Genomic DNA, 17451 nt, shown 5'->3' with positions numbered 1-17451 from the left:
CAGAACACATACAGAACGTTACTTTTCAGGATTTACTTCAATATTTGAATGAGGCTTTCACTCCCAAAACATTGCAGTGTTTACATAGTTGCACTGATTACTATGTTCCCATAGCTCCAAAATTGACACAATAAAAAACACAATACTCCAATAGAACTTATTTATACAGTATACTGTAATGTTTATAAGAAAATGCTTCCATTTCTTTGCCTACAGCTATCAAATGCACATCCTTCTCACAAACAGATCATAAAACATTGTTCTCTGAGGCTTTATTGCAGCTTTTCTCTGTCTTTTCTTTAACTGAGAGTGGAGGATTTTATTTGACATGGTTAAACTGTCTCATTGTAGAATCGTTCTTTCTGTCTCCCACACACACAGACACACAAAAACACTAACGCTGCTGTAGTGTCACACGTCCTTATATCAGGCTATGCTTAACATACTGTATGTGCAAAAGAGACAGACATCTCATTCTCTCTCTTTTTATTCCTTTTTATCTGTTATTATCACTCTGCTGCCCAAAGCAGGGAGAGCTACAGAAAAATTCAAGCCGCAGGGGATCTTCTTTAGCTTAGACTGAGTGATATGTGCCCAGGCGGGCATGTGATCAAAAGGGTGGCCCCCTGTTCGCCTGTCACACGTGTTCAGACTTTCTTTGCGCCTTTTGAGCATATGTTATCAAACACTGTGTGTCATCAGAGCACCAACAGCATGCTGGTTCATCCCTCAATCTATTTTGTGTAGAACGGTGAAGAGCTGAACAATGGACAAATTATATTAAGCCCCTGCAGCTTTGCATGTCATATGAGTGTATGTGTGTTTGTGATGACATGTGTGATGTTTCTATGAAAGGGTTATCTTGAAGTTATCTTGAAGAACTTAGATATTCATCTGTCCACAGTTAGACAAACTGTCTCCTTATGGAGAAGACTTAATACTGTGGGTACTCTCTCTAGAAGTGGCCGTCCAGCCAAGATGACTCAAAGGCCACATGTGTGTGCATGTGTGTGGTTTTTTATGTGTGTGTATGTGTGTGTGTGCATATGTGTGTTTGTGTGTGCGTGTGTGTGTGCATGCATGTGTGTGCTTGTGTGTTTGTGTGTGCGTGTGTGCGCATGCATGTGTGTGCGTGTGTGTTTGTGTGGGTTTTTTGTGTGTGTGTGTGTGTGTGTGTGTGTACGCGTGTGTGCATGTGTGTGTTTTTTGTGTGTGTATGTTTGTGTGTGTGTGTGCGTGTGTGTGCATGTGTGTGTTTTTTGTGTGTGTGTGTGTGTGTGTGTGTGTATGTTTGTGTGTGTGTGCAAGTCTACGAGTGACAGCTAAAGACTTGAAGGAATCATTGGAACTGGTTAACATCTCTGTTCATGAGTCTACTATACAGAAAACATTAAACAGGCATGGTGTCCATGGCAGGACATCACGAAGGAAGCTGCTGCTTTCCAACAAAAACATTGCTGCGCCCTGAAGTTTGCCAAAGACCACCTTGACACTCCACAACGCTACTGGGAAAATATTTTGTGGACTGATGAAACTAAGGTTGAATTGTTTGGGAAGAACACACAGCACTGCGTATGGGGTAAAAAGGGCACCGCATACCAACATGAAAACATCATCCCAACGGTGAAGTACGGTGGAGGGAGCATCATGATTTGGGGCTGTTTTGCTGCTTCAGGCCTGGACGGCTTGCCATCATCGAGGGTAAAAAAAGAATTCCCAAGTTTTTCAAGATATCCCACAGGATATTGTCAGGGTGGCTGTGCACAAGCTGAAGCTCAGTAGAAGTTGGATGCTGCAGCAGGACAATGACCCTAAACATCAAAGTAAGCCCACCACAGAATGGCTTCAAAAAAAGAAAATCCACCTTTTGGAGTGTCCCAGTAAGAACCCAATGACCTCAAGAGAGCCGTTCACACCAGACATCCCAAGAATATGGCTGAGCTGAAGCAGTTCTGTAAGGAAGAATGATCCAGAAATCCTTCTGAATGTTGTGCAGGTCTAATACGCAGAAACACTTGGTTGAGGTTATTGCTGCCAAAGGAGGATCGACCAGTTATTAAATCCAGTTATTGAGAAATCTGCCGAAATGTATTTTGGCTTAAGTCTGAATTCTAGGTTAATGGATTTCTCTTATTAACTGATTTGGAGAAATTCAATTGCCTATTACTTTCTTCATTTTGTTAAATTTTAGACTTTCCATTGTTCTGTTTATGCTTTACTTCCACCCCTTTCCTTACCTTCCATCTGTGAACTTCTGCTCAGTCATGTCTAAATTATTCTATTTTGTTCTATTCTTAACTAGGTCCTGCTCTCCTCTGCTGCATGAAACTTTAGAAATGATGTTCAGAATTCAGATCAAATATGCAGTTAATAGGACAGACATAAATGTACAGCTCCATCTTTAGCAAAAGTGTTATTTATAATATTCTGGAATAATCAAACTAATTAAAAAATGACTGAAAAAAAAAAAAAAACATAAATCCCATAGTATATTCATGGTTCTTTGGACATGCTCATACCATGGTTTTATTTAGAGCAAGTACTGTGCCATGGCAATCCCATGGTTTATTGTACTACTAAAGCATTCTTTGATATACTTCTGAGTAATGTAAATTCCACGGTATTTTAATATGCTAATCATTAAGTACCATGGTATTACCACATGACACCATCACTGTACCATAGTATTGCCAACTCATGCTTCTTTGGACATTGTACTGCCATAGTATTCGTAAAAAGTTCCTTGGAGTTATACTGTATGTAAATACCATGGTACCTGAAAATGGTAATGTGTCAATATGGTAAGGTATCATACTATTACCACCTGATACTAGATGGTTATAGCCTACTTTTGTGTGTAGATTTGAATCCTAAAGGAATTAATACATATAAAATGATATTATGCTGTAGTTAGTACATGAGCAGTCATTGACACACAGTCGACTGGGTGTATTATGGTCTCAGGTGTAGATGTCTCAGATTTCTGGATTTTACATAAACTGAATTTATGAATTTCAATTGCTTAGCTTGGCTTTGGCTTCCGTGCACAATCCAAAGAATTATGATCCAGCAGTAGATGATCTTTGAACAAGTCTGACAGCAGATAAAGTTCACTGGTTAAACTCTCAAGGCCGAACTAGGTGGATATGAATTAGTCACTGTACCTGGAATTGTAAACACGGTACGGATGAGTCACTTCTCTAACATCTTTGTATCTTCTGCATTATCCTTCCTTTTCTGGAAGGTAACCTTCTCTCTGTCTCTCCTCATTTTACCCTCCTTCCCTCCTCCCCAATGAGTCCTCCAAAACTTTCCAGACAATCTTCTTCGTCAGCTCTGGTACTTGTTTTTTTTCTTCTGTCTCTGTCATGTCCTTTTTTTTTATTTCTGCTGTCTTTATTTGAAATGCCTCCCTCTCATTTTCCTCTCCAGGTATTTTCCTGTTTGCTTTGCTCTCTTTCTGTCCACCTGTCCCTTTCTCCTCTGCACCGCCTCTATTTTCAAACCTGCACGAGTATCCCAGGAGAGCCAAACTGTTGTCGAGTTTGGAGGTGAGGACCCTTCCTCCTTGTAGATGCATCATGGGACAGCGCAGGTGAAGGAGGGTCAAAGGCACACATGTACACACAAACGCATGCAGCTGTTGCATCTATTGAATTTGTCTGAAGGAGATAGGATTTGAGAGGGAGAGGGTTTCTTTGTTATCTTTGTCTTAGTCTCACCCCTTCTGAAAAGACCAGCTTATACCAGCATGGCCTTTCTGCTGAAGCTGGTTGAACAAGGAAGTCTTACTGGGTAAGCAACATCAGCTAAGCAGTCATTTCAACAGTGGTGTAGCCAGACTTTTCAAGTCTGTTCCAGATTACAGTTTATTATAGTTTATTCTGGCCAAAAACTGAACCACTTAAAGGAATATTCCTAGTTCATTACAAGTTAAGCTCAATCAACAGCATTTGTGGTATAATGTTGTTTTCCACAAAAATCGACTTCACACTTTTTCTTTAAAAAAGCAAAAATCAAGGTTATAGTGAGGCACTTACAATGGAATTGAATGGGAACAACAAGAGAGAGCATGAGTACTGAATTAAGTCAGTATTTGAATGTATTGGTACTGTAGAAAGACTGGTATCATTAATATATATATATATATATATATATATATATATATATATATATATATATATATATATATATATATATATATAAACTGGCCAAACTGAGAAATTGGGGGAGAAGGGCCTTGGTAAGAGAGGTGACCAAGAACCCAATGGTCACTCTGGTTGAGCTCCAGAGATCATGTGTGGAGATTTGAGAAACTTACAGAAGGACAACCATCACTGCAACACTCCACCGATCTGGGCTTTATGGAAGAGTGGCCAGACGGAAGCCTCTCTTCAGTGCAAGACACATAAAAAAGCACCTAAAGGACTCTCAGACTGTGAGAAACAAGATTCTCTGGTCTGACGAAACAAAGATTGAACTGTTTGGCCTCAATTCCAAGCGTCATGTCTGGAGGAAACCAGGCACCACTCATCATCTGCACAATATCATCCCAACGGTGAAGCATGATGGTGGTAGCATCATGCTATGGGGGTGTTTTTCAGAGGCAGGGACTGGGGGACTGGTCAGGGTTGAAGGAAAGCTGAACGCAGAAAAATACAGAGATATCCTTAATGAAAACCTGGTTCAGAGTGCTCAGGACCTCAGACTGGGCTGAAGGTTCACCTTCCAACAGGACAATGACCCTAAGCACACAGCCAAGACAACACAAGAGTGGCTTCGGGACAACTCTGTGAATGTCCTTGAGTGGCCCAGCCAGAGCCCGGACTTGAACCCAATCGAACATCTCTGGAGAGACCTGGTCCCCATCCAACCTGACAGAGCTTGAGAGGATCTGCAGAGACGAATGGCAAAAATAAATAAATCCAGGTATGCAAAGCTTGTCGCATCATACCCAAAAAGACTTGAGGATGTAATCGCTGCCAAAGGTGCTTCAACTAAGTACTGAGTCTGAATACTTATGTTAATGTGAACTTATGTCAGTTTTTTCTTTTTAATAAATTTGCAAAGTTATCAAAAATCTGGTTTTGCTTTGTCATTATGGGGTATGGAGTGTAGATTGATGTGGAAAAAAATAATTGAAACTATTTTAGCATAAGGCTGCAACACAAAAAGTGAAAAAAATGAAGGGGTCTGAATACTTTCTGAATGCACTATATATATATATATATTATAAAAAAATAATACAGATAATTAAAATGCATTACATTATTGTGGCACATGAGTAAAGCATTTAAAAAAGATGGTAACACTTTACAATAATGTTCCATTTGTTAACATTATTTAACAACATTAGTTAACATTAACTATCAATGAGCAATAGTTTTCTAGCATTTAATAAAGTTAATGTTAATTTTAACATACACTAATACATTTTTTAAATCAAAAGATGTTTGTTAACATTAGTTAATGCACTATGAACTAACAATGAACAATTGTATTTTTATTAACTAACATTAACAAAGATGAATAAATGTTATAAAAAATATATTGTTAATTGTTAATTCATAATAACTAATGCATTAACTAATGTTAACGAATGGGACCTTATTGTAAAGTGTTAACAAAAAGTAAATATAAAAAGTGGCTTTAGAATGCAATATATACAGATGCTTCTGGAGCGTCTTTGTTGCGTCGCGTCATAAACATACCATTTTTAGGTCACTGTGTCAAGTTTAACCTAGTTTGAAACTTAGAAAAGCACGTCTTGAGTTCCCTGCATTCTGAATTGCCCTCCATCGAGCTGTGTTTGAACGCAAGGACCCGTCCGTCCTTATGTTGTGCTGTCTGCTGTCGGTAAGTGTGGTTTGTTCTCTTTATAAGCTGCGCATTGCCTATACAGCTGGAGTTTTGATTAATGCCTCCTGGAGAAAACAGGTGGTACTTCAAGCTTGAATTATGGTCCGGGGACATGATTAATTGCATTAATCTTTTATATAATTAATCAGACTGAATTAACGTGTTAAATCGACAGCCCTGAGTGTGTGTTTGTGTGTATATATATACACTATATTGCCAAAAGTATTCGCTCACCCATCCAAATAATTGAATTCAGGTGTTCCAATCACTTCCATGGCCACAGGTGTATAAAATGAAGCACCTAGGCATGCAGACTGCTTCTACAAACATTTGTGAAAGAATGGGCCGCTCTCAGGAGCTCAGTGAATTCCAGCGTGGTACTGTGATAGGATGCCACCTGTGCAACAAGTCCAGTCGTGAAATTTCCTCGCTACTAAATATTCCACAGTCAACTGTCAGTGGTATTATAACAAAGTGGAAGCGATTGGGAATGACAGCAACTCAGCCACGAAGTGGTAGGCCACGTAAAATGACAGAGCGGGGTCAGCGGATGCTGAGGCGCATAGTGCGCAGAGGTCACCAACTTTCTGCAGAGTCAATCGCTACAGACCTCCAAAGTTCATGTGGCCTTCAGATTAGCTCAAGAACAGTGCGTAGAGAGCTTCATGGAATGGGTTTCCATGGCCGAGCAGCTGCATCCAAGCCATACATCACCAAGTGCAATGCAAAGCGTCGGATGCAGTGGTGTAAAGCACGCCGCCACTGGACTCTAGAGCAGTGGAGACGCGTTCTCTGGAGTGACGAATCACACTTCTCCATCTGGCAATCTGATGGACGAGTCTGGGTTTGGCGGTTGCCAGGAGAACGGTACTTGTCTGACTGCATTGTGCCAACTGTGAAGTTTGGTGGAGGGGGGATTATGATGTGGGGTTGTTTTTCAGGAGCTGGGCTTGGCCCCTTAGTTCCAGTGAAAGGAACTCTGAATGCTTCAGCATACCAAGAGATTTTGGACAATTCCATGCTCCCAACTTTGTGGGAACAGTTTGGGGATGGCCCCTTCCTGTTCCAACATGACTGTGCACCAGTGCACAAAGCAAGGTCCATAAAGACATGGATGAGCGAGTTTGTTGTGGAAGAACTTGACTGGCCTGCACAGAGTCCTGACCTCAACCCGATAGAGCACCTTTGGGATGAATTAGAGCAAAGACTGCGAGCCAGGCCTTCTCGTCCAACATCAGTGTCTGACCTCACAAATGCGCTTCTGGAAGAATGGTTAAAAATTCCCATAAACACACTCCTAAAATTTGTGGAAAGCCTTCCCAGAAGAGTTGAAGCTGTTATAGCTGCAAAGGGTGGGCCGACGTCATATTAAACCCTATGGATTAAGAATGGGTTGTCACTTAAGTTCATATGCGTCTAAAGGCAGATGAGCGAATACTTTTGGCAATATAGTGTATATATATATATATATATATATATATATGAATTTTATATTAAAATATACTTTACTTAATACAGAATTACCTATACTTTTGACATCACTACAAGATGATAAATAACATTTGGAGCTTTACTGAAAACATTTGGGGCTTAAGCCCCAGTAGTCCACCCCTAGCGCCGCCCATGTTTTGGAACATTATAAGGTTGAATAAATGACAACAGAAGTTTTATTTTATTTTTTTTATCAGTTCAATGTACAGGAAACTTCTCTTGGCTGTTGTTGAATGTTGAGAGGATTTCATTAAAATCTGTCATTTTGTGTTCTTTGTGTAAGGAATATTCCAAAAGAAATGGAAAAAGCTGACAGACGTCTGTTTAAAATATTATTAGCAACAAGTAAAAAGACTGTAACTCGAAAATGGCACCAATGAAACCAATTACCAAAACGCAACGATTCCGAATACAGTAGCAGCAGAAGTTAAAGAGATGGAAAGGCTCAAAAACCATACCAAATTAAGTTTTTGAGAGCAAACGGAAAAAATGAACAGTTTTGTTTTCACTATTGGCACTTTACTGCACGTTACGGTTCGACTCGACTCGATTCTGCTCGCTTTACTTTTCTGAGCTTGCTTTTCCACTGCAGTTTAGTGCAGCCTCAACGTGGGTGGGATTATAGGCTGATCGTCAATAGTTGCGTCACCCCATCCAGCTCTCGTTGGATCCTCTCCTCGGCTACTAACGAGAGGAACGTCTGCACCTCGTTTATTGACCATGTCGTGGTTTTGCGCACAGCCATTTCTTTTTACAATTTGAAAGTTGCGTGAACAAATGATACTGCTATCGCTGTTGCTAACTTTAAAACTAGCGGGTTGATGTACCGTGTCGCAAATGCAGTGATGCTGGTGGTGACAATTCTCTCTGACCAATCAGTGATCTGCAGGGTTTTGACATCACATTTAGTATCGGCTCGGCTCGCTTGGAACCTCGACCGAGGTGGCACTAAAAAATGAATATATTTCATTTATATGAAATCTTGTAATGCAACGATGTAAATGTTTATTGTCTGGCGACTATATTCTGCTGCGCTTTTGAAAACGTTATATGTGCACCTTACTTTAAGTCAGTTTGGTAAGAAAGCATCAGCTAAAAATGTAAAAGGAAAAGTAATCTCAGCCTCACTTTATTCACCATTTACCTAAAACCCTGATGAGGACTGGACAGGCAGGAGGGGACAGCTCTGCTCATACAGGCCTTCAGGAGAGCTTGTGATTTCTAATTATTTCACCTGTGTGTAAGAGTCTATGTGTGAACAGTAACAGGCATTTAGTGTTTCGGTGGCTCAGACACACATACTTGATCTTTAGCCTCATAATGGCTCTGCTGCACTAGCTCTGTTGCATGTATGTATATTTCATCCACACAAACACAATCACTAGACTTCCTCTCTTGGCTAATGTCCAGTCTCGCTCTGCTCAGCAGATCCATTGTCCGGCCGTCCTCCTGCTCTGCGTCCTCACACTAGAGATTTGGATAATCCAGCCGTATAATGTCTGGTTATTTAATTAAAACTCTCACCGCTGGCTCTTATCTGCCTGTTTTACTCCCCAATCTGCCAATCGGCTCCAGAGAAACCCACATTACTATAATCAGCGCACATTCTGTGGCCAGGGCGAGCTTAAATCTCCACCTGAGTGAACCTGTCTGTCTCTCCTTAGGGTGGATTGGCTGTCTCACAGCGTGCGGACAGCAGATTGAGACCTGCAGGGGGACGGCAGGCAGGGCAGATTGCTTTTTCTTCTCTTCATTATATTCAGAGTGTGCTCCAAATCGGTGTGCTGTGATTTTTTTTTCTGTGCAACACAACAGGAGAAATTTTAACGCAGCTCTTTTTCATACAAGCATACAGTGACCATAACTTGTGCACCATATTCCAAGTCTCCTGAAGCCATATGATAACTTTAAGTCAAATTTTAAGTCGTTATTCACTGAAAAACCTGCCCTTTCATCGAAGCTCTGAAATCTAATTTGTGTTTGTGTTCAGATTCAACAATGGCGTGTTGATGTATCTCACCAAAGAATGAGTTGCAGCGGAGGGGAAGATTTTCAGTAAATAACTATTTAAATTTCAGTCTGTTCTTCAAACAAAGCTATCGACTAAACAAAAGCTGTTTTCCAAAAGATGCACTACACACACTATGTACTTGGCCATAAACCGTTGTCGATAGTCGTTTGATCTCATTTAATGTAACGAGATCATATGAAACTAATGATGGCACGTGAGAGGAGGAGAGGAAGAATTACACAGATCACAATCCAGATGCACTCTAAACTTTCCAAACAGCTTCAGCTGATGTAGATCGCAAAGTATCTATTTGTTTACTGTACAAAATAAGTAAATACAGAAGCACTCTCATTGTGGACTAAAGCCGGAGCTCTTTAAAGGAAACACCCCGGAGTTACATATTTAATGCAGTTATATTTAATGCATTATAGCTTTATTAAAATTCAAATAATATGGATGCAGATCATGTAAATAACTACAAACTCTGAAACGGTCATTTCTCTGTGCGGTCAGCGCCTCTTCTATGAGTTGTGTGAATGTCCCGATCTAAGGGGGAAAGATTGAAACTGCACCCGGCTGATGCACACTCTGTCACGGGACGCTCATCCCTCGAGCGCACACGCTTAATGCAGCTAGATTATAACGTGATGACTCGCGACTTATTGAATCATAATATATGTGTCACTGTGCATTTCTTATCATGAAGAAAACTGGCTATACGCAGCTTTATTAAGAAGAGAGAGTTTGTTTTTTTGTGAGTTCAATGAGGTGCATCGGAGTTCAACTGGCAGGTAATTTCGGTGAGGTCTATCCTAAATCCAAGTTTCAGGCAGTGGCATATGAAGTATCCGATGTCTTACAGTTGGAGTTGGCATCAGTTCATCCTCTGAAGGATCATAAAAAACCGAAGTGATCTCTGGCTAGCACTGGCTGTAGTTTGTCGTCATCACACAGTGACACGACGACGTACGCAAGACATATGCAGAAGTATAACCAAGTGAAAAAATACACTTATATACAAAATACACTTATATTTAAGATGCATTCTCTTAAAGCAAGTCTAAATATCTTATATGTTACTTCTCAAGTAAATGTATCTTGTTTTAAGGATTTTTAGATAATTTTAAATGGAAAACAAGAGAAAAACACTTGATAACAATAGGATTTTTTGCAGTGAATTTTTTTACTGAATTAAACTTAATAAAAAGTTTTTTTTTCCCTTTAATTCAGTGAAAGCCATTTAGTGGTATTTTTAAAACATGATTTTATCCTCTGTATTGTTAGTAAGCACGTTTATTACAACATTTTAAGTCAGGTACGAGCTGAATAATCATTTAAGAGCTAATGATTAATCGTTGCAATAATTGCCGAATAGTCGAATAATCGTTCTAATAATCGTTAGATTAATCGTTTATCAAAATAATCGTTAGTTGCAGCCCTAAAGTGTTAGCACTAGCTTTAGTGCCTTAGCCAACCTCAGTCCAACACTTGTATCTCAAATAACGTTTCTATTCATACGGCGTGGGGTAATAGTAAAGCATTCAACTCACATTTGTAAGGTGCTGTCTTCAATTAAGTTTCGCTAGTTGCCACATTCACCATTAATTACACTGTCTGTCAAGACAGCATCATGGCCAGGTGACTCCGCCCCTTCCGCTACGTAAGGCAAGCAGTAAGCGCTGACTGCATGAAGTGTCCCAACATTCCACTCACCGTTATTTTTGTAGTACTCTCGTAGTACTTTTCTTACGCTATAAAAGGGAGTAGAATAGTGCAAATGTAGGTGATTTGGGACACATATATAGACTTGGAATACAGTGTGCAAGCTGTGTAGATAGTGTTTTGTTGTTGTTGTTGTATTTAGCTTGACAGCCATGGCACCCTGATCTCATGAACATTACGTGACCATGGCAATATTTTTGCAAAACAAAATTATATGCTTCATTACACATTTGGCTGCAGTTTTCCAGTGAAATGTCCAGTGGGGGGGCACCAAAAGCGAGTGAAATGGTGGTGTAATCAGATAAGGTTTTGAGCTTTTAAAGAGTTAAACGTACCTCCCTAACCTAAAACTTTAACCTAAACCTAACCAATAGTGTGCTAAAACCAAATGAGAAGTAAACAAAACAGACATTCTTACCCTAAGCCAACATGTAAACCTAACCGATAGAGTCCAAAACCGAAATGTGACATGGAAAGCAAATTTTATATTTAGTTATAGTAACGTTTATTATATGAGACTAAGTTGGCCATGGTCACTATGAACTGTCACTGTGTTGAAAAGTTTAATGAAGATTCTTCTAAGGCCAGATAAACGTTAGTCTAGTTTCCTAATTTCATCGTTTTCCAAGGTATGCGGTAATGCAGAGCGTTTTCGACAAAGGGAAATGCTGTTCAAGTGTTGACGAGAGGCGTAAACGCAGCAAAATCAACGCGTTTTTAAAAGAAAACATATTAGTGTGGACGTGGCCTAAATTCCTCCTTTTTTGTTACAGGCAAAAAAATAACAACATACAAGTTTGGAATGGCACGAGGTAAGTACATGATTAATAAACGATCCCTTTCAATAAAGCTCTAATTTCCAGGCCTGATGTTTATTCTGTGAACACTTTGGATATAACAGCGTGCAACTTTATATGTCTCTTTAATTAAGTGGCGTGGGTGTGATTAGGAGGAAAAAGGGCTATTTCACAGATTGCTCAAAACACAATAGTTCAAGCTAGCAAGAAGCTGATGAGACGTAGCATAGAGATACTTTATAGAGCCTCAGCTGCATTTGGTGATAATGTGGCTCTATTGGATGATGTTTATGATTTATGTCTCCATCTCTCTCTGTCTCTCTGTATAAAACACGCTCTCCCCACAGGACTGAGAATTAAAACACCAAAGCTAATGGACAAAATACTCACTTTAAATGAACTAATGAGTCCTACTTGCTTGCAAAGCTCCTTGACCTTTGTGATTTTGGGACACGGTTCTGATACACCAGCTCTGTTGGACAGGAAGCTTCAATGGCCTGGTTAACTATTATGAGCTCTTAGTGCCTTTTCGCTGCTCTACTGAATGTAATATGTGTTATGAGCTGGATGACTCAGTGTTATTGGACTGTACAGTGATGCTATAGCTGTTAATATTCCCCTTTTTTTCTATCGTTTACATGCACATTATTTTTTTATTTTTCCGCAAAAGATGCTTACATGCTTCACAACTATTGGCATATGCAGTATACATGTAATCAGCACATTCAAAATAATCTAACTCATACTGTACACACTCTTTTCCCACTACACACACTTTTGCCACAGTAATTTAATCAACTCATTCATTCTCATTAATGTGCTTGACAGAAGCACACAAATGTGCAAAATGTTGGTCAACAGACTCTTGCTGTGTTTTCAACTATCTGTATATTGATTTATGTTTATTTATTTAAATCAGTGACGACTGGTGGTTTTCAAATTTGATGAAGCACAGACTATTGTTGTTGGTGTCTGCAATGTTGCTCCCAAAGCTGCTCAAACTAGTACTCAAACAGTAAAATTACCTAACGAACATAATCAGCAAACCTAAAACTGTTTCCACAACAAAACAGATGAAATATCCGATTATGGAAGCTGAAATAAATGTGTTATGTGAGATTGCAAATAACTGCGTGTGTATCTTCTCGACAGCGGTGCTTTTACATTTCATACACTTTCAATCACGTACATCACTGTTTCAATTATTGGCCGTTTGTTGTGAAGTCCCGCCCATTTGAGAGCTCCACCAGTCATCATATAGAAGTTGTGCTTCTAGGCGGGACAAAAATACATTGATTGAAAGCACAATGTCCAATAGGCATTCAGATGCAGATCACTGCAAAGAGTAGTCATGAAGCTCCACAGAGGGACCAAAAATGACGTGTTTGCCTTTCATCCAATCAACATCAATCTTTTGCACCTTGATTTGAAAGGTCCAGGCATCTGCACGGCTTCAGTAGTGCTCTGTGTGCCGTGTGTTTACAGACTTGCATTGACATTCATGTTGAAAAAGGCAGATTGTGTTAACTGAATTATAATGCATTTATATAGATTATTTGTACATATTTTAAACTCATCATTGCGGCATTTCTTACGAAATTTTAGATGAAGCCATACTTCCTGTGTAGTCTTAAAGCAATCACCATTTTTTATTTATATATATATGTATAATCACAATTTTTATTTGCATGCAAGTGTGCATATATAAGCAAACTTTTTGCCGCTTATGTGGAAAAACAGAGCAAAAAAAAAAAAAAAAAGAGAGAGAGAGAGAGAGAGAGAGATAACCGAAGTGTTCTGAGGTTGAAAGGGGCAGTTGTAGGTCAGGGGTCATTATGTTTGCAGCAGGGGTAACTGCTCAGCCACATTTACATTCTTTGGTCATTAAAAATAATTGCACAATAACAGCACTTGATGCAAGTGTTTTAACCTGAGGAACACAGAATCATGAATGTGTTTGAATGTGTAATTGGCACAGCAGTGCACATCCACAATGCATTGTTGAATAGAAATGACAACCAAAAAGGCCACTGCAAAAGAACAAGCATCCCAGCATATGTGTTACAATTGTGTAAATTGTTCTAATTGGCTTCATGAACACCTGACCCCTTGAGCATACAGTAACAGTGCTCCAGCCAGATGTGGTGAAGATGCTACACACAGTTTTTACAAATGTGTGTATTACTGAGTTGACCAAGGCCAGCGGTTCTCAAACTTTTTAGACCAGATGCCATCTTCAATCAAATCAGAACATACAAGCACCACCGAGTCAACACCATTGTTCACTCAGCATTTTGTTTCGAGCAGAAGAACTTAATGGGATTGTTCACCCAAAAATGAAAATCCATCATTTACTCACCCTCATGCCATCCCAAATGTGTGACTATTCTTCTAGTGCTTTTAGATCTCAGTGCTGCCTTCGACACGATAGATCATGACATTCTCTTGAATAGGCTGGAGAATTATGTTGGCATTTGTGGACTTGCATTAGCATGGTTTAGGTCCTATTTAGCAGACCGCTACCACTTTGTATATGTAAATGAGGAATTGTCAAACCAAACAGTTATGTTAAGTATGGAGTGCCACTGCTGAGTGACTCCAGTCAGGTTTCCTAAACAACCAATTGGCCCGGTTGATAGGGTGGGTAGAGTCACGTTGGGTTAATCTCCTCGTGGTCGCTATAATGTGGTTCTCGATCTCGGTGGGGCGCATGGTGAGTTGTGCGTGATGCCGCGGGGAATACCGTGAGCCTCCACACGCGCTACGTCTCCATGGTAACGCGCTCAACAAGTCACGTGATAAGATGCGCAGATTGACGGTCGATTGAGGCGAGTCACTATGCCACCATGAGGACCTAGAGTGCAGTGGGAATTGGGCATACCAAATTCATCACACTCGAAATGAAAGGTCAAGTCAAGCACATTGCATTGTGGAATACAGTATTCAGCGTAGTAAACTCTGTTGTATACAGAACTTTTTATCAAATGTAGTACAGCATAATTATCTGTAAAGCTGCTTTGAAACAATGTGTGTTGTGAAAAGCACTAATACAAATAATAAAAAAAAAATGACTTGACTTGACTAGTAGGTCATTCTGGGTCTATGCACACAGAAAATACAATATACAGCAGCAATAATGAGCCTGCACTGAACTGTTGATCGCTCTACAGCTAGACATCCAATTTCATGTGCAAACATATGCAGATCCGGTGTCACACTTCACTTCTCAGCCACGTCTGATCTCCTCTTAACAACTTATTGATCCGGTCCTCACAATTTAAAACAGAATTCTCCTCTGATCTTCCTCTCCTCCTCTCATTGTTTCACTGTACAACAGGTTGCATTCCGAGCTCCTCTCTGAGCAAGACTATCCCAGAAAATGAGGGAATTATGCAAATTAATCCCAGCTATGACAGTGCATTATGAAGAATCTTTCTCCCTCCTTTTCTCTCTGTTAGAGACGGTTTTAAATCCCAGAATTATGAGTCATCCAGTATAATTCATTCGCTCTCTATCGCTCTTTCTCTTATTATCTGAAACGGGATACAGCAGCAGCACTTCATGAACACTGATCGTCTTCACATTTTACAACATAATATTTCCACATTATGTAACTGTTGTGGAAGCAAATCTCACACATGAACCAAACTGCTCAACAAATGAAAACAATGAAGGAGATTGAAGGAACAATACAGGATAAAATCCAATTGTCCTGAAGAGGAGATGGGAAAAGTCTCTTTTCTGACCGCTAGTGGTTATGGAGGTGAAGTGTTTGTTTTTGTGCATCCATGCAACATTCAGGCAGTCTCCCTCAGTGGAATATATCATTTCTAGCCTTAAAGAGGGTACTGTATCATGGAAAACAGGAGTTTTCTTACTCCTTCATTGTACTTTCATCTTGATATGTTCACAACGCAAAGCAAGTCCATCTAGACCAGGGGTGTCAAACTCAGTTCCTGGAGGGCCACAGTCCAGCAGAGTTTAGCTCCAACCTTAATTAAACCCACCTGAAGCATCTAATCAAGGTATTCATGAGGCATTTTGGAGCAGGGCTGGAGCTAACCTCTGCAGGGCTGCGGCCCTCCAGGAACTGAGTTTGACACCCCTGATCTAGACCATAAGCTGCAAAAAACAGGCTGTTCTGAAATTGCTATGGTATGACAAGGGCTGTCGAATTAATGTGTTATTTCAGTGCGATAAATTATATAAAACATCAACGCAATTAATCATGCCCCCAGATCGTAATAAGTCATTTATAAACTTAAAAATGTAATGTTTTTACCAGTCTCAGTCTGCAGGGGGCAATAAGAGCAACTCCAGCTGCACAGGCAACAAACCACACTGACAGCAGGACGCGTTCTTGCGTTCACAGCTGGATGGAGTGCAAACCCGAACGCAAGGGTTTCAAACTACGGTTAACTTGACACAGAGTCCCAAAATGCTGTTTATGACACGACGCAACCAAAGTAAGACGCTCCAAAAAGCCCTTATAATAAATCTTTCTCAGACAGATTGATGAATTCAATTACAAAATGTATTGTTACTATAGGCTTCTGTTCAATAATATGGAAAATAAACAATATATTGACTTTTTGTTGGTCTTATTAATGCTGTTCTCCTCTGCCACAATAATGTCATGTATTATAATTAATTTATTGTATTATTATATAAATAATTATTTAAATATATGCAGTTAGCTGCACAGAGAGCTATAGGATGCTCCCTTGCTCCCTATTTAGTGAATGACTTAACCTCCAGTGTGCTGTCTGTCTGCACTGGTCTCAGAACAGTTTGAAATGCACCTTATTTTCATCCTAACTCCATATAAATCCTCTGAAAGACACATTTACAGCTTTTAGATGAATCCGTTTATTCTCAATATGATAATACACAGTAGATATATATGAATGCATTTATTAATGTTAATGAATAGAACTGTATTGTACAGAGATAACAAAATAAAATATAACAAAATTTATATTAAAATGAAGCGAAATGATCCACAGATGTGTTCATGCTGAAAATTATTCAAAATAACTAACATGTTTTTCAACTTTTGAGGAAATGTGGTGCCAGTGTCCACATATGTGGACAAAATGAACAGATTTTTTAAAGCGGCATATCAAACGAATCTAGAGACGATTCTCTTTACAACCAAAAACTTAAAGAGGTTTCTTACCAGAGGCACTTTTGTTGGTGATGCGTCTGTAGGAGCGCTTCACGGAAATCGACGTCATGTTGTTGTGTCATGTGACTCGATGTGGCAGAAGTTTAACCATTAAATGACAGTATAGAGCAGCTTTCAGTCATTTATTATTCATTTAAATTATGCTTTGCATATAGCGAAGCCAAAATACAACGTCCATGCATGTGGACGCGGGGTCGCACGGGGTTAATCATTATATATTGAATCATTTTAATTTGGGGATCTTTTACGGCAAATATTGATGTATGCGTTTAATTTGATTAATTAATCGGCATATCATGTTATGAATTCAATAAAAAAAATATATCGTTTGACAGCCCTATTTATGACATCACAAACATGAATATGTTAACATATAACCGTCC

The 17451-nt window shown here is 39.5% G+C and overlaps 1 protein-coding gene across 1 annotated transcript in view; it reads right to left on the bottom strand.

Moving 5' to 3' along the window:
* Positions 1 to 6061: 6061 nt before the first annotated feature.
* The window catches only part of LOC127425923 (uncharacterized), a 393067-nt gene continuing 381677 nt past the window's right edge, over positions 6062 to 17451 (bottom strand). Inside the window, exon 2 of the mRNA XM_051672245.1 lies at positions 6062 to 7042. Coding sequence (XP_051528205.1) covers positions 6523 to 7042 — 520 coding nt within the window. The 3' untranslated portion in view covers positions 6062 to 6522. The remainder of the gene's footprint in view (positions 7043 to 17451) is intronic.

The sequence above is a fragment of the Myxocyprinus asiaticus genome, chromosome 35 (genome assembly GCF_019703515.2).
Source record: "Myxocyprinus asiaticus isolate MX2 ecotype Aquarium Trade chromosome 35, UBuf_Myxa_2, whole genome shotgun sequence".
Lineage (NCBI taxonomy): Eukaryota > Metazoa > Chordata > Actinopteri > Cypriniformes > Catostomidae > Myxocyprinus > Myxocyprinus asiaticus.
The sequence above is the reverse complement of the archived record's forward strand: the minus strand, read 5'-3'. Positions and strand labels throughout refer to the sequence as shown.